At 41.6% G+C, this 22,230-nt stretch overlaps 1 protein-coding gene across 4 annotated transcripts; it reads right to left on the bottom strand.

Annotated features, from left to right (window-relative positions):
• Window positions 1-1,638: 1,638 nt before the first annotated feature.
• egfl7 (EGF-like-domain, multiple 7) lies at window positions 1,639-12,758 on the bottom strand. Of its 4 annotated transcripts, none has more exons than XM_026173302.2 (9): window positions 12,555-12,757; window positions 9,381-9,638; window positions 8,704-8,826; window positions 7,659-7,771; window positions 5,935-6,030; window positions 5,639-5,851; window positions 3,882-3,958; window positions 3,395-3,557; window positions 1,639-2,145 (listed from the first exon to the last, which is right to left on the bottom strand). In XM_026173302.2, exons 2-9 carry the CDS (start codon window positions 9,458-9,460, stop codon window positions 2,126-2,128), a joined length of 885 nt encoding a protein of 294 aa, XP_026029087.2. In that variant the 5' UTR covers window positions 9,461-9,638; window positions 12,555-12,757; the 3' UTR covers window positions 1,639-2,125. The 4 variants fall into 4 exon arrangements, with proteins under 4 accessions (XP_026029087.2, XP_026029089.2, XP_026029091.2 ...); XM_026173304.2 differs by lacking the exon at window positions 12,555-12,757 and adding an exon at window positions 11,309-11,633; XM_026173306.2 differs by lacking the exon at window positions 8,704-8,826 and having other exon boundaries at window positions 12,555-12,758.
• Between the last annotated feature and the right edge of the window lie 9,472 nt (window positions 12,759-22,230).

Below are 22,230 nucleotides of genomic sequence, written 5' to 3'. Positions count from 1 at the left end.
GTCTGATTTCAGACAAGTTCCTAATCCAGTTTGGATCATAAGCCCTTACTATTAATCAATACTAATAACTCACCAACCTGTTCTCTATTATTATTATTATTCCTATTATTTTATGATTATTATCATTTTTTGTTATTTTTCTTTTTTCTATTCTTTTTTCTATTTTTTTTTTTTTTTTGGATGGGGGGGGGCTGTCTAAGACCAGTTTATACCTTTGCAGCAGGTGTTTCGAATGTTCAAAAAGCACTCTACCAAATCGGTTTCTTTCCAAAAACAATCTATACCATATACATTTATTTAGTGGAGTGTGCTATCCATTTATTCCCTGTTCATTGTGTGTGTGTGTGTGTGTGTGTGTGTGTGTGTGTGTGTGTGTTGGGGGTGTTTTGTACAACAGATTGTGATTTTGTTAGCTTTGGCTAACAGGCTCTGCAACAGTCCTGCCTGTTTAATTCCCCCCCCCCCCCCCCTTTTTTTTTTTTTTTTTTTTTTAAATTTATATATATAAAATCTTTTGTCTCCCCCCCGCCCCAATAGGGCCGTTGTTTACAAACTAATATGTAAGATATTGGAAAATATTCAAAGTATTCTTAAAGCACTTTTCATGCCGAGTTCTCGTGGGCGAAAAAAGTTTGTTTTCACCAAAGCTATTAATGTGTAATTTAGATGGATATGAGAAACAGAGCTGACATCCTGCAGAGCCGTGTGTGTGTGTGTGCGTGCGCGCGTGTGGCCCTTTATTGTATGTGTGTACATATGCACACATGGTATAGATGCCCATTATAAGTATCTGGTTAATATTTAATGTAGTGTTCTTGATTTCACATATTCTGGGTAAATGTGAATGCCTTGCATAACATTAAGTAAATAAATTCTTTTTGTTTTTTCTTAATTGGTCGTGTACTGAAATGCCTGTCTTGCCCTCCTCTGGGACTCATTTTAAAATCAACAGTGGAAAAGGTACTTACTGTATGAGACTCGGCAGTAATGGCTTTAATCTGAGGCACGACAGAACTTAGTTTGTTCCAGCTGTTTCTAGAAGTTCTCAAAGTTCACCGCACACCATCAGACCAGATCCACACATAAGCTTCGTACAGTTGCAGCAAACTACGCTCCGACTTAAAGTTGGGGCATAACGACCTGGAGGTACTTTGTTTCTATTTTCACTTTCTGCTACTTCATATTAATATTCCACATTAACTCTGTGACATTTGACTGCGTGTTTGCAGACATGTTGCACTGTGAAGCACAAAAAGTGTTCTGAGACCTAAAACCTTTTAATTTCATGGAGCAAAAAGGGGGGAAAAGACATTGCATTGATGTACTTTTAGGGAATTATGAATTTTCTAGAATGATTTCTGATTCTAAAGCAATGATCCCATTTATCTACAGAAAACAATCATTGTACAAAACTGTATCTATGTAAAGCATCATTTCTCATAATGTGGACTGTAGATATATATATTTTTTCCAAATCCCATTTTTCCTGGTGTGCTTTTACTGGAAGTATCTGAATACTTTTACCACTGATTGCAGTATTTCCTGTACACACATGAGGTCAGCAGGTTTGTAATTGCACTCTTCCATCAGCATTGTAGACAAGCTCACATATCTGCACACATTAATCAGTAAGTCGTGTTTTTGATTAGGAAGTTTTATTACAAAATGTTACAAAACTAGTTATAAATGTCTATTGGAGCACTGAGACAGACCTACAAGTAATCATAATTTAAATACATAAATACAGATGCCCCAGGTCACTTTGGGACAAAGCTGCACTGGTGAAAAACAAACTAAGTAGCAAGTTTGACCTCTGACTCTAACAGGGGAGTTTAATTGAGACGTTCCTGGGGTGGTGTAATAGTGAAACTGCCCCCTACCACAGGTACTGTTAGAAAATCAACAACGTGACAGTGATTCAATGAGAAAAGTAAATGAATCTGTCAGGAATAGTAAAAATCTCAAATGATTTCCGAGGCGATTACATCACGGCATAACGAGGACCGAGGCACTTTCTCACATCTGCCATCTCTTTGCTGCAAATGCCAGCAGTCTTGGCACGTCCAGTCTGGCAGGTTTGCGTGGACGGTAACTTTACTGGAACAATGGTGGCCCTGTTCAGAGGCTAATTCTCCTGACATGAACCTGCAGGGAAGAAGATGAAAAGACTTACCACAAGTATGTTTATAACTGTGGATTTTGAAATATGATTGAAAACACTGGGCGCTATCCGACAGGATTTCCATTAAAAGAACGATACTTTAAAAAAAAATAGAACTGTATTCCTGGCTCGGGAGACCTTTTCAAAGAATAGAAAAGAGGTTGGTTTCAAATGCTTTTATTTAAGTGTTTGGATTCCCGAAGTAGCTATTATTAAAATGCAATCAATCTAAATTTGGTTAAGTTTGTTTATATAATTAAACATTTACACTAATGTTGATGAATATATTCTGGTTAAAAACAAGTTAAATTTGATAGAAGACTTGGTTGTCTTCATCTTGTATGCCATTTATTCTTCATCTACTTTAAAATACCAGCATGACGGTGCAGGTTGTTAAGCCGAATGGGATGTGGGCTCGTGTGGCTGCACAGTAGCAAGAAAGTGTTTTTTAGTGAGCACAGCAGAGACTGGAGTGTTTAAATAAAAAGCGGCATGTCTGCCGCACGGCTAACGCTGTTTCAGCAGCTCTTCAACAGAACACCATTCTCCAAAAATCCCTTATTGTCTTTTACATCCCGTCTCCCTCCCAACAGCCCAAACCAGCTGTGGCAGACAGCTGCTCCTTGCTGCTCCTGGTTCTGTTGGAGGTTTCTTCCTGTTAAAAGCGAGGTTTTCCTTCCCACTTTTTCCATGTGCTTGCTCATGGGAGGTTTTCTCTGTATCATTGATACGTTTTTACCTTTTAGTGACTGTTGTTGTGATTCAGTGATATATACTAAAACTGAATTTAACCCCTGGTTACTCCTTTAGAGCCACTGTTTGTATTTTTTTATGATAGTTGGATAGACTGCAGTTCCGTATAACCAATACACAACTTGTGATTAATTATAACATTTCTGCAACGTAGTTTGTCTAACATAGCTGTCCATGAGCTTCAGCTGTGCCTAATTAGGTTAAACTTTAAGAGCAAATGTGTCATTTTTAGCTTGTACAGTTTACTGTATTACATCATAATCAAAGCTTATTACATTAGAGGCACAAGATTGTATTATATTGATGGATTGGATTGTGAATTTTATTACATTTGAGATTTTGTGTGGCCTCTTGTCTTTAATTTGACTTTTTTTGTTACAGATCCTACTTTCCCAGGAAACCAAGTTCCCGTGGAGTTCAACAAAATACTGGCTTTTAACTTATGAACAATAAAAAGGGTCAGTCTGTGTAGTCACTCACATGTGCCAAGGCGCTCCTCCAGAAAGCCGATCTGCTCGCTGAGGGAGTCGATGCGATCTAGCTGCTGGAAAGAGTGGGATAGCAAGGTGGTTTTCTCCGACATGCCCTCATCCAATGACAGTGGGAAGAAGCTGCTGAAGGGCGTCAGCACCAACTGCAGCTTCTTAACAGAGAGATGAGAGGAAGTTAGGAAAAAGAGAAAAATGTTCCACATGAGGACCATTACACATCGTTATTTTATATATTCATCCATTTGCTCTTTATAATTGTTTAACATGAGAAGGATTTTAGTAAACTCGTGCAAGTTTTAAAAAGCCACTGTGCAGGCCTGGCATATCTAAAAATCTTTGGTTGGGGGATTAAAGAGCAGCTAAGACGTCAGATCACACACAAGGCTCAGAGGTTTTCCTGGTGAGCCAGACTGGGAGGTATCAGAGTAGGTGGCTTTTATATGGTTGAACATGTGTTCTTGAGTTTTCCTGTGTACCTTTTCCAGGAGCTCAACTCGGTTCCTCAGGCTCTGTACCTCCTCTGTCACATTCTCCACCAAGCCAAACTTTCCATCTATAGAAAACCACAAAAATGCAGACATACACATCAGAGTGTGGTGACTTCAGTCTGAATCTGTAGAAACAAACTGATGAGGAGCAGAACAGAGAGAGGGGTAAGGGCATGGATGTGATGATGCGTGAGAATGATGCAGAGTATATATTGCATTGGATTCCTTGGAGCATCTAGGAAGCCCCCTTCAGTCCCTCCTCGAATGATTCATGACCACTGCAATGTCTCCAAAGTATAAACCAGGAAGAAGACGGCAGGGCTGCTGAGAGAGAGGGGGAATGCAGGGCACAGAGGGGGGAATGGCCCAAAAAGCCAGTAGATAAGCTCAAAGACAGATCATGAGAAACATACAGGGAAATATTCATTCCTCCTGTGATTTGACTGTGAGGAAAAGCCTGGTTGTCTCCACTCGAAGGGGAATGTGTCTGCTGCAGGCCTTCGATCTGTGCCAGATGTGGCCCATTACTGAGACAAGAATAAGTTGAGAAACAGGGTGATGAAGAGGTGGAGGTTCAGGAGAAGAAAGGGGAGGGGGAGCTGGCGATGGCCCCCAGCAGACGGGGTTGATGTGGCTGGAATGAGAACACAAGTGTTGGCCAAGAACAGGGTGAAAAGAATGCAGGCGAGAGGGGGGTGTAAAGACTGCAGCATAGAAATGTAGTCCAACACCCCTGGCATAATATCACTCTGATATGTGCATATGAACACAAATAACAGAAAACTGTCTCAGGAAAGACATCTTACAAAAACATTGCAATAATTATTTTTGCCTCTGACACAGAACACATTGCTTTCTTAAAGTACAAAAATTTGTCATATTGGCTTTTTATTTCCCTTTCCTCTGAGTGTTTTTCTGTCCTTTTCGCAGACTCAGCAATGCTTCCACTGATCTATCACGCCGAGTCACGGAGACGAGCACTTTCCTTTGAACAGAGAAAACTCGCTCAGTGTGAAACTCGATAAACAGAAGGGAGTCTGGAGCAGAGCCTGAGAAATTTGGCAATCTCACACACTTTACAGAGAAATATTTCTTTTTCTGCAAGTACAGGAGACACTCTCTCCTTTTGGATTTTAACAATGTGGTGACTCACAAAAAAAATCCCCCAAGTTTGAAAGCTCAGGATGAGGTACGTCTTCTTTAAACTTTCATGTTACATAAATTTCTGAGAGAGCAGATAATGTTGACACAGAATTGGAGTTAAAAGGAACATCCTCGGGTCAACGACCACATTTCTAGACATGGAGAGGGAGGGGGGGGTTTGTATTTTTCTGTTGTTGCTAAGATACAGTAAGCACACACAGGGAAAAATGACTTTTTCTTGGTAGGAGATAACATTTAAACTTTTTTTAAGAGAGCTAATGGAGTGTGTGGGATAAAAATATGTCTGTATTAGCACGGGAGCTCTATTAGAGGCAGATGTTTGCTTTGCTCACAGGACTCATAGGAGTCATTATCAAAGCCCAATCGGTCCCAGTCTCGCCGCACGGGGCCAGACCGCAAGACATCTGTCTGGAGTCGGCACCAGTCGCAGTGCATTATTACTCACGGTACGAGTTGAGAGTGGCATAGCGCGTACCAAAAGTAATAATGGACCGCGAAGCTGGCCATGTTCCTCTCTTCTGTCCAGACACTTTGCTGCTGCGTAACACAAAATTAGACACACTCCTATCCTGGTCATTTACCTGCATCAGTGTGATGACTCACACCCACTGTTGCCTGGCTGCTCTGTGATGAGGAGGTAGGAGTGGCAGGAGGAGGAGATGGAGGAGGAAGGCTTTGACAGGAACGGCCGTCTCCAGCAAGGGCGAAGCCCTCTCTGCATGCACATCGATAGCTGCCAGCTGTGTTCACGCACTGCTGGGCGCACCGCTGCCGCTCACTGCACTCATCCACATCTGACAGGCAAGAAAGACCACTGTGAATATACACGCAGACACCCGAGAGTGGCTTTGCAGGTAAATGGTATGAGCACATGTACCTGTTTGGCACTGGTGTCCCGTCCAGCCTAATGGACAAGCACACTGGTTGGGTCTTAAACAGGTACCGCCATTCAAACAGGGTTGTCCGCACACAGCTGTGAAAGACATTTATGAAGCGATCATTTGGTTAAGAGATCACTCTTGTATATGGATCCATGGTATCACAGTTAGCAAGGGTTGGTTTATGCTAGCCTGGCTTTCTAACATTTTAATTGTTGTCAAATTTAATGTAGTTTGTTTTAATCTGTACAAGTGACCTGTCTAAGTTCTAGGAAATATGCAGTTTCACTTTCTCACTGAGATGAAACAGATGTTCTTGCTGAGACAGAGACAAAAAGATCGACATCAAAATAATAAATCAAAGCAAATTAATACAAACAATAAAAAATACACCACCTCAGAACTTCAGAAAAAAAACAGTTAACTCATTCACTGCCATTGACGTCTATAGACGTCAATTACGTTTTTCAATGGGAGGGGCCAGAATACAACCTCGGGCAGCTTGTCAGTGAATTTTATTTTTTCATATATTTGTAAATAAATTGTTTTGATAAAACATAACCTTTCTCAGTGTTATTTCTGTTTTATAGAAGTGAAAAACTATTTTATATGTTAGAGGTGTCACAAAGCAAGAAATATTAGTGTCAAAGGCACTTTTCTGCTTGAAATGTATTTTTCACAAAAAGCTCGTTTTCTCCCTTTTTTTTGGTCAAAACAGGCATTTTTGGTGGAACCCACCTCTCTTCTACAGCTGATTACTAAAGAATGGAAAATGGTAGAAACAAGTTTTTTTTTTTGGATGAAAGAAGAGAGTCTGTTCTTCATTTTGGTAGGTTCAGCGTTTATATGATCATAACACACAGTTTTCTGTGGCTCTTCAAAAATGAGTAAAATTCTCAAAAACCCTGGCAGTGGGGAGTTACCTGATTTGAAAATGGCTGGCAGTGAATGAGTTAATATTGTACAAAAAAAATGTAGCTGCATTCCATCTGCAGAGAGCTTGCTAGCAAGCTATCTGCTCAACTCTGCATTTGTGTTGGTAACTGCAACTTTTTAACATACAGAATGACTTCCCATATGATTTGCTATTATTTAAATTCAATAAAATGCTCTAAAAGGCAAAAACAGCATAAACACAGAGCTTAAATGCAGAGATGAAGCCTAGCAGGCAGCCATGACAGTTGTCACTAAAAGTTGCCACACCCCAAATAATGCAAACTTTAAGCCTTACCAACCTTACACTTCTAATAGAGTAAGAAATCAGTTACAAATAGTGTAGCGGGATGTAAATACGCTTATTTCTGCTCTAAATGTGAACATTTAAATTTGGGTATCTATGTGGAGTTTTAAAAGCAAGCCTAAAGTGGACATTTGAGGAACTGCAGTTTTGTCACTTGTATTTTTTATATTAACTGCCTCCAAGACTGGAGCTTGGACAGGGCCTTTGACTTCCTGGAATTTCTGCTGATCCAGTTTTTTTTTTTTAAACTGGGCTAATATAGCTCTTTCCTCATTATTCTAATTATTATGCTACATTAAGCTAGCTGTAGCCTACAGCTTCATATTACATTTAAACATATAAAGGTGGGATCGAGCTCTTTATCTAACTCTCAGCAAGAAAACAAATTGGCATTTTTCTAAACTCTCTATTAAGAGTTGATGCTACACAGGGAAAGAAAATGAGGTAAACAACCCTGAAACTCATCACATCCCACTGAAATACCTTGGTTGCAGTTGTGAGAGTAAAATCTCTTCCAGCCCGGGCAGCAATCTGGGTAGAAATGCAAAGGAGAAGCTGCTCTGTTCACCTGTCGGTATGCCACCAAGTACGTAGTCCTGCGGAGACGAAGTACAGACACCCACAGCGTTTAGGCATTTCTAATTATTCATGCTGTCATCACTCTCATCTGTAAGTGTGTGTGTCTGTGCGTGTGGGGTTCAGCCTGTGAGGCCTTTTCCAGGATCTGTCACACAGCAGGAATGCTGATGAGAGGATGGTAATTTGGTGGAATACTGAACCACGGACCACTGACTTCCAAGAGTGTGTCAGAGATGAGAGAGGGGCTGGAGATCGTATCGAAAATCAGAGCTTTTGCTGCAGCCTGCTGAGAGCTTGGTATGTTTAGCTTGCAGGGGGTGATGAACCGAAAGCTAAAGGAACCCGTTTGGGATGTGCTTTCTTAAAACAAAACAAGGAACTATTTTCTAGGGCTGTAATCGTCTACATAATGAGCACACAAGTTACAAATACTTTAAAGTGAAGCTCCATTTTGGTGGCAAGAGGAGTTAAAGAGAAAAAAATGGGGAGAATGTAGGGGTGGGTTGGGGGGGGGGGGGGGGGTCAGAGCTAGAAAAAGGGAGAGAGAGAAGTATGGAGGGAGATAGAGTCCAAAATAAACACGACCAGTCTCTGTGGGCAAGCAGTTCATTTCCCGTCGTTACACAAAGTATTCGATATTTAGATTCTACCCAAATATGTGCCACCATGACCCAGTTCTGTGAAAAATGCACATGTATGTGTATATGTGTGTTTGTGTGAAGTCAAGATCTATTTATGATTGTATTCCTAACCCTTTCCCTTCCTAAACATGTCAAGCACTGTTTACTCCTTAATAAACTAAACATCTTCAGATAAAGGCTGACTCTCGATGTAAACTGACCGTGCAGTTCGGCTGGTTTTTCTCCCCCAAAAAGCTGTAGATGTCTGATTTAGTTGTTGTGTCTTTGTGCTGATTCAGTGTATGGAGGGCTGAGAGAGTTTGTCTCACTTGTATGTGCTGCAGAGGCGATGCCCCTGACACAGGGTGAGGTAGGGCTTGTGCACTGGCTGGACGAACGACTCTGTCGTAGTGACAACACTGTGACGGAGGTCTCTGCCGCACACCCTTCTCCTGTGAAAGGCAGACGTGAGATTTGATGTTAAAAACTGACCAGAAGTGCACATTTGTAGGCGCTCCAGCTGCACCGGAAGCTGAGCTGGTTTTTAAATGGAGACATTTTTACAGCTTTTAAGTCATTCCAGACCCAAGTTCAAACAGTTTGAGATATTTAAGCCCTAAGTGGTCCCCAATTCACATGAAAAACTCCAGATTGGAGTCTAATTGCTCCTGAATGACCTATGTAATCACTCCTGAATGTATCCGAGTTAAGAGCTGATCTTCGACCTCCAAGTTGCCACTTGACCTTTCATTCACCTTTCAGTTAATTTTGGCCTATGTACAAATCAACTGAAAAGGACAAAATGAGCCTGCCCATACTGATGTGCATCTAAGAGTTGGAACAGAGACTGAGGTCATTTGACCAACCTGTATACATTCACATTGGCTGAGAATGTCACAGTATGAATGACAGCTAAAGGGGAGATCTGCAGCTGAAATCAGGACAGAGCTACTGACTAAATGACAGGCCATTACAAACACATGAAGAGTATTAAGTGAGCTATTACCCGTGGTGAGCGAAGAACTGGGGAGTGGCCATCACATGAAGGATGAAGAGGGAGGAGGAAAGGAGCAGTATTTGGTACATCGTCTTCCTCTTTCCCACGTTCCCTCGCTGGGTCTCTTGGACTCTTCTCCGTGCCAGTCGGAGGGAAGAGGAGAGGAGGATGAAGAAGGGGTGACGGGGGGAAGGGTGTGGATTGAATCCAAAGTCTCCTCACGCTGAATATCTATGTGTTTCCTTCAAGGAGGACCACTCCAGCTACCTATAAGGAGAGGGCATGGGGAGAGGATGTGTTAAAGCAATAAAACGGAACAAAAAATTATGCGAACAAGGGGATAAATAAAGAAACTTAAATGGAATACAGTTCATTCTTTTGCAGCCACAGAGCAAATCCTACTTCCTTTGAAGCCATGGACCACTAGAGGGAAGGACTCTGGTGTCAGTGTCAGCTGTGTCATGTCTGCATTAGCAGATTTCTACAGGCGACCACACCAGAGCCTCTGCACTCCTTTTCAAAAAAGGATTAGCACCCATTAAATCTGTGTAGAAAATGTTAATGGGTCTGGAGAAGCTCTGTCACTTATGATTAGTGGGGTCGCTGAGGACAGGTAAAGGGGAAGCCTGAGAAACAGCAGATTACTGAACCCAGAAGTCATTAAGTAGCAAATAAAAAAAACTAGCTGAAACTGGAAAGTGGTCACATTTGTACGGCAGGGAGCAGCTTGAGCTGAGCAGTATGGGTCTGGGCAAAAGAGACACGCGATTGTGTCAAATAAAAATGGGAGACTTTACATCTGGAAACATCTCAATTAAAAAATGGATCGTTTATAGTTTATAGCATCCAATAAGAACATAGAGGGGCATCGATGACCCGCACCTGCCCTGCCTCTGAGGTCACAGGGTAAAAGACAAAAAAGCCAGAGCACTCTCATTTCACAGATATGTTCATCCACCCTCACACCATATTAGATTATAACATACTGTAGAGGATTAAAAGAAAGACTGAGCCACCCATTCCCAAGTAGGACTGTCAGAGTGCATGACAGTCAGCTTGGACCCGCTCCTGCCCTAATGTAAGCCTACAGGCATGTTTTAACACAGCCGATACTAAACCCCTGGGAAATCTCTCAGAGCACATTAAATCCATCCAGGCGGTATCACCAGTTTTCAGGACCGAAGCCTGCTGGAGAGTCCTCAGTTATCCTGGAGGTGACACTAAGCCACGGATGACAGTTTGCATGTCTCTCTGATCTCTGGCTGGCTTTGTGCCTGAAGACGTGACATGCACTTCTAAAGCCCTGCATTCATTCACAAATCACTTCAGAGAGCAGGACGCTGTGCAGCAGGTAGCCACTTTCAAGATGATATGTGTTAACGATTCAGCATCATTACACTGGCAGGGGAAGATCGCCACAGGGGGAAACACTTGTCCAAAAAGTTAATGTCGGTTAGGACATTGGAGTTTTATCAGCTTTATTTTAAAGTCTTTTGGGTGTCAGGAAGTACATCAGGAACACCAGAGACTTAATCCGTGTTTGTATATGCACATGCAAATGTTTCAAAGCATAATCAATCCTGGCCTACTGACACATTAAAAAGCAATCGGACCATTTTTAGATTCACCGCGAGAGGGCGCTGTTTTACAGGCACTGTAAGAGTCTAAGAGACCCTCTCTCCTCCGCGCTATTCTCACGCACACAGAGTCACGTTAAACGCATGGTTTCACGAGAGAATCGGAAATAAATACAAAGAAAAACCAAAGAGTCCTACATCAAAGAACAAGCGGGCATGCCGGACACACCATTAAACACGAGCCAAACTCCGGGGCGCCCGCATGGATACATAAGAATAATGACAAACCGTGCAATAAACTATCAGCTCCTCTAAGATGACTCCCGCAAAACAATTTAAAAAATTAAAAAGCACACACACTTGTACACTGCTGGTAGTAGAGAAACAGCCGGAGGTCTGATAAAAGTTAGTTTCCTTATATTCCGCCAAGTGAGGGGAGAGTCCAGTGATAAAACTCCGCCAGTACTCAGGTTTGTCCTAGAGCTCGGACTGTCAGAGAGCATGGGGGGCGATGGTAGGACCTCCTCCCACTCCTCCAGCTGGGTGTCCCGCAGCTCACTCTTGCCTTCACTGGGGGTGGGGGGTGGGGGGGTTCACTCGTGTGTGACATCAGTAGGTAGACTACTCAGCTTTTTCATTCATAAACTATCGACTGCCGACTGGTTGGTAAAGAGACCCGAGAGAGGCACGCTGCCCCTCCCTTCAAGCAATTTACCCATCACAAGGAGGCAGATTTTGGGTGCTGGGATCACTCCTCCTGCTCTGTCTCACACACACATACGTCCACTGCTTTTGTGAAACGATACATTTGTTGGAATAAATATTTTTTCTTTGTTTTGCACAAAGCAAGAATCACGCTGTTTCCTATTCCGCAAACAGCTCATTGCAGGGACAAAATAATCCAATCCTTTAATTAACTGCTAAAGCTGAAAAAATAAAATAGTCCAAGGAAATCTATATCAACAATACTTATAAATCATGTAACCTATTATTGAGACTTTAAACATTACAACCCTGTTATGTGAAAACAAATGGCTACCACCCCCCCTACCCAACCAATGGAAATGAGCTCAGAAAGTCACCACACTGATGAAAAACAGCGTATTTTTTCATCCAGGTCAGAAAGTGTTGGACCTGGTCTATCTACCAGATTACTCTTTTAATGTATGTAAGTTGTACAGGCCCGTGATTCACTCTGGTGATTTTAAACGAAAAAACCCCACCAATTTGAAGTTTTACTCTATACGATAGTTAAGCACACACGGTGCAATAACACATATAATTATGTGATCCTACAGATCCGCAAAATACACTACTCTCTTGTGATTTGCGGCACTTTTAACCCTGTATAGATTTTTATCAACAACATGGATAATTTTGCTAAGCAACTCTTCTCAGTACAGCTAGCCAATGCTGAATTTGAATTAGGTTGTTTTATCTAGCTAGCCTTACGAATTTCCCTTCTTTGAAGCGCACCTGTGAGTGAGCTGAAAAGTAACGAGCCCACTGTTTGTAGTATGTGAAAACTATCATTAACTTTGAAACACGGGTTAATGCAGTGTCCTACCTGCAGGAATGTGACCTTTGAAATAGGCACAAATCTTACCCTTGCAGTATGAGGTCGTCAGGTGCGTGTGCGCGCGCAGGCTGAGCGGCGGCCATGAGCACGCGCCGCTGGACCGGCGGGTAACGAGACATTTCCATGGTGCCAGTTTCTTTTAAGAGCTTCTAGCGTTGGTGCATCGAATTAAAAAACCCTCGCTCTTCATTCGAGGTGCTCCCTCTGAGTCGACTGGCGGCAAATGAAATGTCTTTGGGCGTATTTCACTTGCTTTTTATGCAAAGCTTCCTGTGGAACGCAGGAATTGGATGGACAATCCCAAACCGGAATTCCTGTGAGTGTTTGCCGCTGATAAAACCCCCTCTCATGCACAAACACTCTCCATCCTGCTCAAACCGCTTGGCGAATCTGATTTTGAAGCATTTTTTTTCTCCCCCACCACCACGTCCATTGTGACATTTTTAGTTTTTTTTTTAAGGCAAGTGCCTCCAGTCTTCTCACCTCACGGCCTCCTGCTGCCTATGCAAATATAGAGAACAGTGAAGCTCGCACTAGGCCCAGTGCAACAGCACTTACTACTATTCCATTAGAGGGTAGAGTCGAGTTTACAACTGTTTAAGGTCACTGCCAGATCAAATCTGTGAAATTGCAGCTTGTTACATGATAAGTAAGTAGATTCTTTTCCCTGCTTGCATGCATCCATTGTAGATCAGTGCAGTGCAGTGGGACAAATGGTAGCCTGTAACTCATTGTCAGACCACTATTATTATATTAAGAAAAAAAAGAGACTTTCCTGATCACCTCCCTTATATGTCTCACTCCCACCTCCACAGTAATGACCAACAGTTTGATAAACTGCAAACCCCAAACTTCTCCTGACATTTTCCAGATGCATGAATTCACTTTAGAATTCCCATCTTTAGAATTCCTTCCTTGTGATTCACTTTTTGAATCCTTGTTTGTTTGCCTGACGTGTGAGAACTCATTCGTTTGTTGGGTTAAATCGCCGCGCTCAGTCTTGTAAAGCTCCTGGAGCGTGTTGGATGTGTTCCTGCCTGTGTTCATAGGAATCTCATTTGAACCAAAGTGCATTTCGGTGGCTGCAGCTGACATTGTATCAGCAACAGGCTCCTCAACCTTCTCATTTAAACTGAGTTTAACTTTGACAAATCCGATGAGAAGGATTTAGTGTGCAGAGCTGCTCTGCTGCACATGCATTTATGTGTGCGTGCACACTCAGACAACTTCAGTGTGTGCATTTAGGGTGAGCTTTAAGTGGCAGAAACCGGAACTTTCCTTCTGCACTAATGATAAATGCCTTGATTTTTAAAAAATATGTATTTGTGTTCTGGCTTGTTTCTCTTTGTTATGCAATGATGCTGCTGTGGGGGATGTTTGGCCCTTTTTTAAGTGTTTGTTCAAGAGCTTATATTGACTAAATCAGACCCTCCCAGCATACAAAGAACTATTTTCTCCGATAACAAAGAGCCTACGTGCTGAGGCACCATGGGAACCTTTGACTTTGGGGTCGCAGGTGAGCATGCACCTTCAGCTCTGATTGCTCAGAGGGGGCGCATTAGAATAAGATGCAAAAATCAGCGTGGGCTTGTTTGTCAGCGCATTAGCTTGTGTGTGTTTGTATATTAAGGCTTGTGTAACAAAGTGGGAGGGTGCCTCTTTTTTCCTTTCTTTTTTTTAAGGAACTTTCATTCTTTGAAATCAAGACTTGGCTGACAAAAGCAAAATCATGTAGCTACTGTTCCAGATTTGTCCCAGAGAAGATGTGGGGGGAGGGGGGGGGGATGAAAAAAAGAAGCAAAGCAGCACTTCCTCTTCAAAAGGAAACAGGAAAAGGCTGGGGGAGTGAGATTCTGGAGCCTGCTCCCTTGGAACAATAAAAATCTCACTTTGACAGGAAACGGATCTGCGTCAAAGAAGGCCTGACAGATTTTACTAAAGGGCAGTAGCAGTGACCCTGGATGGGGCATGAACAAGAGGGCAGCTGTTCCCCGACAATAACTCATTTAACTCAATAACTTATTACTTGCATTTTGAAAACACAGATTCCAAATCAGTGCTGAGGAGAAAGCTGCGTTAGTATGAATGCAGAGAATGGGGAGTAATGGGCAAACTTTTACAAGAATACACGGCTAATACGTGCACATCAGATACTTCTTAAAAAGGGAGTCAAGGAAAATCTAAATTATTAAAAGAGCAGCGAGTTGTTGCTCCCAGCAAGCCTGCTAGTCTGTTAGGCCATTCGCAAAAGCATGCAGACCTTTTAGAGAAACGTAAGTGTGGAGACGATTCCTTTTCCTACCAAGTGTTAAATTCAAGTTTTACTTCAAGTTTTTTTTAAAGCTTGCGTCATCCTTAATCAGTGTCGTGTGCCAGTGGAGCAACATAATCAACATAAAAGCCACTTTTAGGGTGAGATCTAACATTTTAGAAAAGGGACGCCAAAGTAGTGACTGATTGTGTTTTAGGTTTTACTGTTAAATAGTCAGTATGACAGTATGTAGATGCAGTAGTTTCACATAGCTTCTCTATTTCCAATCTCTGTGTTAATATAACCTTGGAATTTACAGAGGAGTTGCGAAGTATTTGATTTTGCCAAAGCCCTGCTGATTCATTCTGCTGAACAAGACTAGAGGTGCAGCCAGTGTCTCTGCTCTGATTTCCATGCTGAGCAGCCAAGCAGGACATCCTGTTATCCAAGTCCTGCCACTAGTACCATCACTCCCCTGTCACCCCCAAAGCCAAAGCATGCAATCCTCCAAAACCATCGTGTTAATGACTTCATGTTGGTGGTCTCAGTGCTTCCTCTGTTCCGGAGCCAGACTATATCACACTATAGTTTGAGACTGATTGTGAACTCTTACAGACCCAACAAAACTATAAAATATCTCGTGAAAAATTTGTCTTATTTAGTTCTAACAAGTTTCAGGAAAATATTGATCGAGTGTTAGTCCTTCTTAACGACTCTATTTACTCTGTGAGATCTCCCAAAAAAAATTCATGAAAAATTTGCAAACTTCCATATGGTTCCTTAAAAATCACTTCCTAAAATATGGCATATTCTGGTATTTGTCCACTGAAAAACACATTTGGTACACTATTCTACTGAAATAAGTTAATTAGGTTGTCACTTTAAAAAAAACTCTAAAGAAAAAGGTTTCACTGTCGTGCTTTAGAAATGAGATCTGGGAACCGCTTTATTTAATTTCTGTAACAGGGCATAGGCCTGTAGAGTATTGTCTACATTTGTTCATTTATTTTATTCATTTGTTTATCCTCTGATCTCTTCTTTTTCCATCACCCCCAACTTCTTGTTGCAGTTACTTGCCTCTCCCTGTTAAAAGAGACTTTTTAATTGCCACTGTTGCTAAGTGCTTGCTCACAGGGGGTTATCTAATAATTCTCTCAATTATTATACGGTCTTGACATTACAATGTATGGCAATTGTTGTTGTGATGTGGTGCTATATAAATAAAGCTGAACTGAATTGAATTGGTGTGTTTTCAACAAAAAGACCACTATTTGTTAGATCAGCCACAAGAAGATCTCTTCATCTTGCCCTGTTTTGCAGAAAAGGTGTCAAATAATACTGTTATTCTGTAAGGGTTGCTTTCATGTTTCTTTTCTGGCCTGATTGATATACCCCCTTTTATGGCCTCTTTTTCATAGAGTAATTTTTTGCTCCTCCTGCCAGCTCTCTGTGTCAGTCTGTCAACAGTGTGGACTTTAAGCACATTCCCCAGAAACACACGTGAGTCTGATTGGTTTATTTACCGTAGTAATCACATTCTCCTGCTCTGAGGATATTCTGAACAGTGGCCATGTTAGTTGTGGCTTAAAGTCGATCCAACATTTGTTCTTGTTGTGTGTTAAGTGTGGGTGCTGTCATTGCTTAGCCACACAAATCCTAAAATATTTTCTCCATTCATCCAGCATGATTTAATGTTAGTTCACACACAGATATTTATTGCCTAGGTGAGGTGTCACAGCGAGGAGTGATGTTTTATGAAGAGAAATGCTAATATGTCCTGGATATGAGATCCACGATACCATTGCCAGCTCTAATGATGTATTTGGTGTTTTACTGATGGTTTTTTTCCGCTATTCTTAGATTTACCTTCTGTTTTGTTTTTTCAAACTTTTGCAGAAATAGGAGCGTTAGGAGCGCTTTTTATTTTCTCTTTGGATGAATAGGCATGATCTTTACAGAATATTACATTAAAATAGTAATTTCTTTCCAAAGAGTGCTGCTCATAAAGATTTCTAAAGAGTACATTTTCCTGGCTAGAGGACAAGATGAGATTGCTTAAGTCTTTAGGATTCCTCTACATGACTTTAAAGTCTTGAATGGCATTCTACCTAATTCATGCTGCTTGTGTACAAATATTTTACTGAGAAAAGAGCAAACTAGATATTTTGGCAGGATTTTGACGTGCTTATAGTTTCATCATCAGATAATGCTTACTACCTTAGCTATCTTTGTCTTCTTGTTAGGACAAACAGAAATGTTGTAATTGAGAAATTTTAGGCCAGTACCAAAAAGGGGCAGAGGCAACAAGACTAGAAAAGGTGTGTAAAGATATATAGCAACTAATAGGCCTAAAAAAAGATGTGTGGAGACATGGTTCAACAGTAAATAGCATTTTTCAACATTATCAATGGTCCAATAAATTCAAAGTGTCAGAAAAGACCCTCAAATCAAGGCTGAAACCCAATAATTAATGGCTGTGATCGTCAGGCACCAAAGTGCATTAGAACAGGCACTAAAGGAGGACAGGGACATGTCTGAAAACTGCTGTCAGTGAACAGGGTTTGTTGCTACATCCATAAATCCAAGTTGCCTTTTTTAAGAATGACCATGCTGTTTAAGTAAAACTCTACACCACATTATTTTCAATTCTCCAAAGACTTACAAAGAGTTGTTAAGTATAGAACACAGTGGTAACAATTTAGATCCACATCTAAATGTTTTTGAAATAACTTGGTGTTATATACAAATGAGCCTTTTTTAAAATTACAGTTTTGAGTTTGGATATTTGATACATTTCAAGTTTACAATTTTCAATATTATAGACTTAAAACTGTCTTCATAATAATTGTATTCAGTTTTTAAATTTTACACTAACATGGTCAGGGTTGTAGCTTAGAGCAAGTGTTCAGGCCAGATTATAGATGCACTAAATAAAAGGGTATGAAAGCTCCACTTGGGTCAAGAACAATTCTACTAGTTGGCTACCTGTTTATTGTTCCGCTGTAAAAATTGGGGCAAAATTTAATTGAACTTTTGCCATCAACGGTGAGCTCTGCGTAAACCAACATATAAAAGTTCTGAAAGTCTGCTCTGAAAGTTAGAGGTTCAACATAATCGATTCCCTTCTTGCAGTAACCAAAGAAGCCAAGTCAGTCAATTCTATAGATTTTGATGCCAGTCTGGAGCCGCTTTGATGACAGCCACAAGGATTTTGTCTGCACTGCTGAGTGGAGGGATATTGCACCAAAAAGGCTGAGTGACATCAGGCTGGAGCAGAGGGGGGGATTCTGCTCAGCCAGGCAGCCATCTGTTCCTGCGCTGAGACAAAGTCCACGGTTCATTAAAGGCAAGACCACCAACATGTTGGCGGTTTCTTCCTAAGATGTGCTACACAATCTCTTGCTTACTTTCAACAAGTTAGCAACATGCTAATGTCATGTATATAATAATATGTCATGCATATTTGAATTAAGGTTAAGTAAACCGATGATTCTGTCGATACGTTCCCATCAGCGCTTCCCAGTGTTTACTACAGATTAGCAAAATCTCAGTGGTAAATGTTTTACCAACTGCACTTCTTTTGTAACTTTTGCAAACAAAAGTCCAAAAAATCATGGTGCACTTAAAAAGAAAGCGACGCACTCCTTTTAGGCACTTTCCTTTCAGCAGGCCACAGACGTTTTTTTTTTTTTTTTTTTTTTGGGAGGGGGTTGGAGGGGGGGTTGGTTTGCTTTTTTTTAGCTGGTGCAGACAAAACACAGTATCAGTGTGAGTTAAAACTCAACTGTCTTGCAGTGCAGTTCTGTAATGACATACAGTGCTGTCTGAAATATTGTATTTACAGAGCCATCAGCAAACCACAGAGGGAATACCAGCTGAATGCTGTTGCTTTCTCCTAAAGTCTTAATGATAGGTTCATTAAAAAGGTATCTTGCTCTCTAACTAAGCACAGATGGCTGACAAGCAGTTATGGCATATCAAACAGGGGAGATTTATGTCAAACCGCAGCTGAACCTCGGAAACTCTGCACAACAGTCTCAACATTACATCTATTTGAGCTCTTGCCTGCCTCTGTTTTTACACAAGATCTAAAGCTGCACTGTCCCTGACATTGATTTAGGATAAATGTGACCATTCACAGCATCTATGGAGGGCAAACCAAGGCAAATTTAAACTGACAGTTCGCTCAGCATTGTTTTAAACATACCTGTTTAAATTATATCGCCACCAACTGGAAACATAGTCTTTGGTTTCCCTCTAACAGTGCCAATCAAAATTCACTGAAAAAGAAAGATTATCAAATAGAGCGACCTCTCCAAATGAGACAAATTGGCCTCTCTTTGATGGGGCTTACAGCTACTGTACACAGGCTTTATGAGACAAAGTACTCTCATAACTTTGTCAAAGACATTAGCAGCAGAGCACTAATGTGCCCACAAAAGTGTGTGTGGTATTGCACCGTCCCAAAAATGTCTCAAATGCAATAGCACTGATGGCACCAAGGAGCTGATGATGGCATTAGGAAATAAATGGAGGCAAGGAAGGGTAGTAAAAGAAGGGAAAGTGTGTGTCTGCCACGAAACGATTTTAGCACAAACCCTTTATCCATTTGCCAAAAGCAGTGTGGTGCACAACACACCCATGTTTATTCTTCACAGTGTCACAATAGCTCAAATTGTTTGACATTTTGGGAAATGCTCATTACATATGCACTCACTATGAAGCGAGAACTAGCTGCGGGTTAGCTTATGTTAATATAACTATGTCTGGAGGTAAAAAACTGGTCAATATAGAATGTTTAAACACACTAATTGTTATGTTTAATGAAAGCAGCTCACCATCTTTGAGCTAAAGCTTCATGTTTCCTCATCTGACTCTTGGCAGGAGAGTGAATTTGCAAAATGTCAAACTGTTCCTATATATGGGATGAAATAAGTGACAGTCTGCTTAACAATGTTTCTTTATTTTTCACTTTTGCGTGTGTGCAGTTCAGAAGATTGTAGATTGTTTTCACATCAAGCTTTTAGATGTCGAACTAAACCAAAGTCACTGAATTACGCAAGCCTGCAACGGTTGCCAACAGCCCAAAAGGGTGAGAATTCAGGCTCACATCTGTGAAGGCTCGTCAGACTGGCAGTGGAAAAGGTTTGCTGTGTTTCAGCCCAAATCCCTCTGCTGCTGACTGCAGTTTCCTAGAGAGTCATTAGTGGGACTGAAGCCTTTCTCGAGAAAAATGGTGGATTTCCGCATGTCTGTGAGCAGAGAATGAGGCATAACTTGAGATGTCCCAGGAGAGATATACCCACTTACAAATAAAAGCCTGTAGACACGCTGTTGGTGAGCACAGCATGACTTACATCCTGTCTTCACCAACACAATGGAAGTGCCAGGTGTCTGAAGATGTGGAAACCCACTGAGCCAGTCATCTTATTTGGGAATGTTAACAAGTATTTGAGTCGCACATTTTAAGCATCAAGTTGCGAACAGTGTGTAGCACAGATGAGCAGAGACACACACACACACACACACACACACACACACACACACACAAATACACACAGACTTCCTTTTAGGGGTCAGTGTTTATGTCAGTGTGCTGGGACTGCAGGGCTTGGTATGTCTGGAAACAAGGACAGACCTGCTACAGGATGTGAAGCGGGTGTGGTGCTCAAGTTTTTCTCAGTCTCCCACAGACCTTGGGACACATACAGGACGCGTACGACACACACGCACACAAAACCAGCTACGCGTGATTGGCTTGATTCGCTCCGACAAGAGAAAATAGACATAAAAAGCAATCTTGTGGGAGCCTTCGACTAAAAACTCCTTCATTCACAAACACAACCCACAAATAGTCCCCACAGTGCTTTCCCATCTTACTTATGCAGAGGTTAATGAACTTGTTTTGAATTCCTTCACCTACTTGACAGGAACTACATTCCGAGCCTTGAAAATAGCGGCTGAAACAAAGAGAGGAAGTGATGTGAGAGCACTTCCTATCGACTCCCTTCTGAATTTATCTCAGTCCTGCAGACTCGCCTCCCACTTGGCCCCACCCTAAAAAAGGTTAAGACAAAAAAAAAAAAAAAGCATACAGATATCTGAGCACCTCAGCACGGTTCACCCCGCCATTTGAGATCCAGCAAAACAAAATCTTCCAATTGTTCCCGGTCTTTGATCCCCCTGGTCCCGAGCCTTCACTCATTCTTTCAGTCAAGGTCAGTCTGGTTGGGATTATCCACCCCAGCTGGCCCAGACTTAATGTTTTTTAGTCAATTCCCTTAACTTAAAATAAATGTAGATGTATTGGCGGCGAAATGAGCAGGATACATCTGTAACAAGCGTTAGGGTGTATTTTGCGCTTGATTCAATATAAACCTGCTGTGAACTCTGACCTCTGATTCATGTGGCATTCTGCCTCGGGGCCTGTGGCAGAAAGAAAATATCCTTGAGTGCAGAAGGTGGGTGTCTCGTTCGGGTTCCCTGCTCAAAAAGTCTGCACTTTTGCCTTGAATGTTTATTCTGTCACGATTCATTTGGATGTGACAAATGGTCACCGTGTAATCCACTTCTTTTTTCATAAATATGCAAAACCCATAATTTACAATTTTCCTGCACTGTACAGGTACGTATGACTGACTCGAGAGCATATTTGCCACGAGATAAATGTCTAAACGTGGCTTTAATAAGCACACAGCTAGAGTTCAATTTCATAAAAAATCATTAAGCAGGGCTATACGGTAGCATGAGGCTTTTAATGTTGATGTAATGGTTCTGTAGGCAACATTAGAGAAGGGAATTAGGGGTGAGAGACAGGAAGCGTCATTTAGTTACTGGCTCAATCTGCAGAAACAGATCTTCCGGTCAGCGGGCGCTTCCCTGTGTTAACACTACAACAATATATGAGTCACATTGCAGGCTGATAGATGAGGAGATGAACAGGAGGGAAGGGTGGACTGCAACGGAGATAAAAGCCTAACAAAACCGTGCAGTAGTAGAAGTAGAAATCTATTGTGTGCAAGACAGATAGACAAAGAGGGTGGTCGGTTTGGCCAGCAGCATTAAAATGGGTAAGCTGGCTGTTCAGCTAACAGTGAAAATGGTGTAAAATGAATACCTTCTGTTGTGATTTGTGCGAGAGGAAAGCTCTGCGCTTAGGGTTTTGCGTCAAGATGAGGTTTAGTGTCAAGGCCGCCAGAGAGTGAAAGATGAATTACATACACAGCACTCCGTCTTCAATTCACCGTGGATATGCCGTGACCCTGTTACCAGTTGAGTTTTTTTTAAAGTAACTCAAGAAAAATAAATCTAGTCTTGCCTCGACTATACTTGGTCAGTATTAAGTTGCATTCAGGGACACAAAACAAGCCCGATCACTTGATTTCCTGCAACCTGCTGATGCTGATATTCTTTCTCTCAACCTCATCTCCACTCTCAGTCACTGGCACCATC

The sequence above is a fragment of the Astatotilapia calliptera genome, chromosome 7 (assembly GCF_964374335.1).
Source record: "Astatotilapia calliptera chromosome 7, fAstCal68.1, whole genome shotgun sequence".
NCBI lineage: Eukaryota > Metazoa > Chordata > Actinopteri > Cichliformes > Cichlidae > Astatotilapia > Astatotilapia calliptera.
The sequence above is the reverse complement of the archived record's forward strand: the minus strand, read 5'-3'. Positions and strand labels throughout refer to the sequence as shown.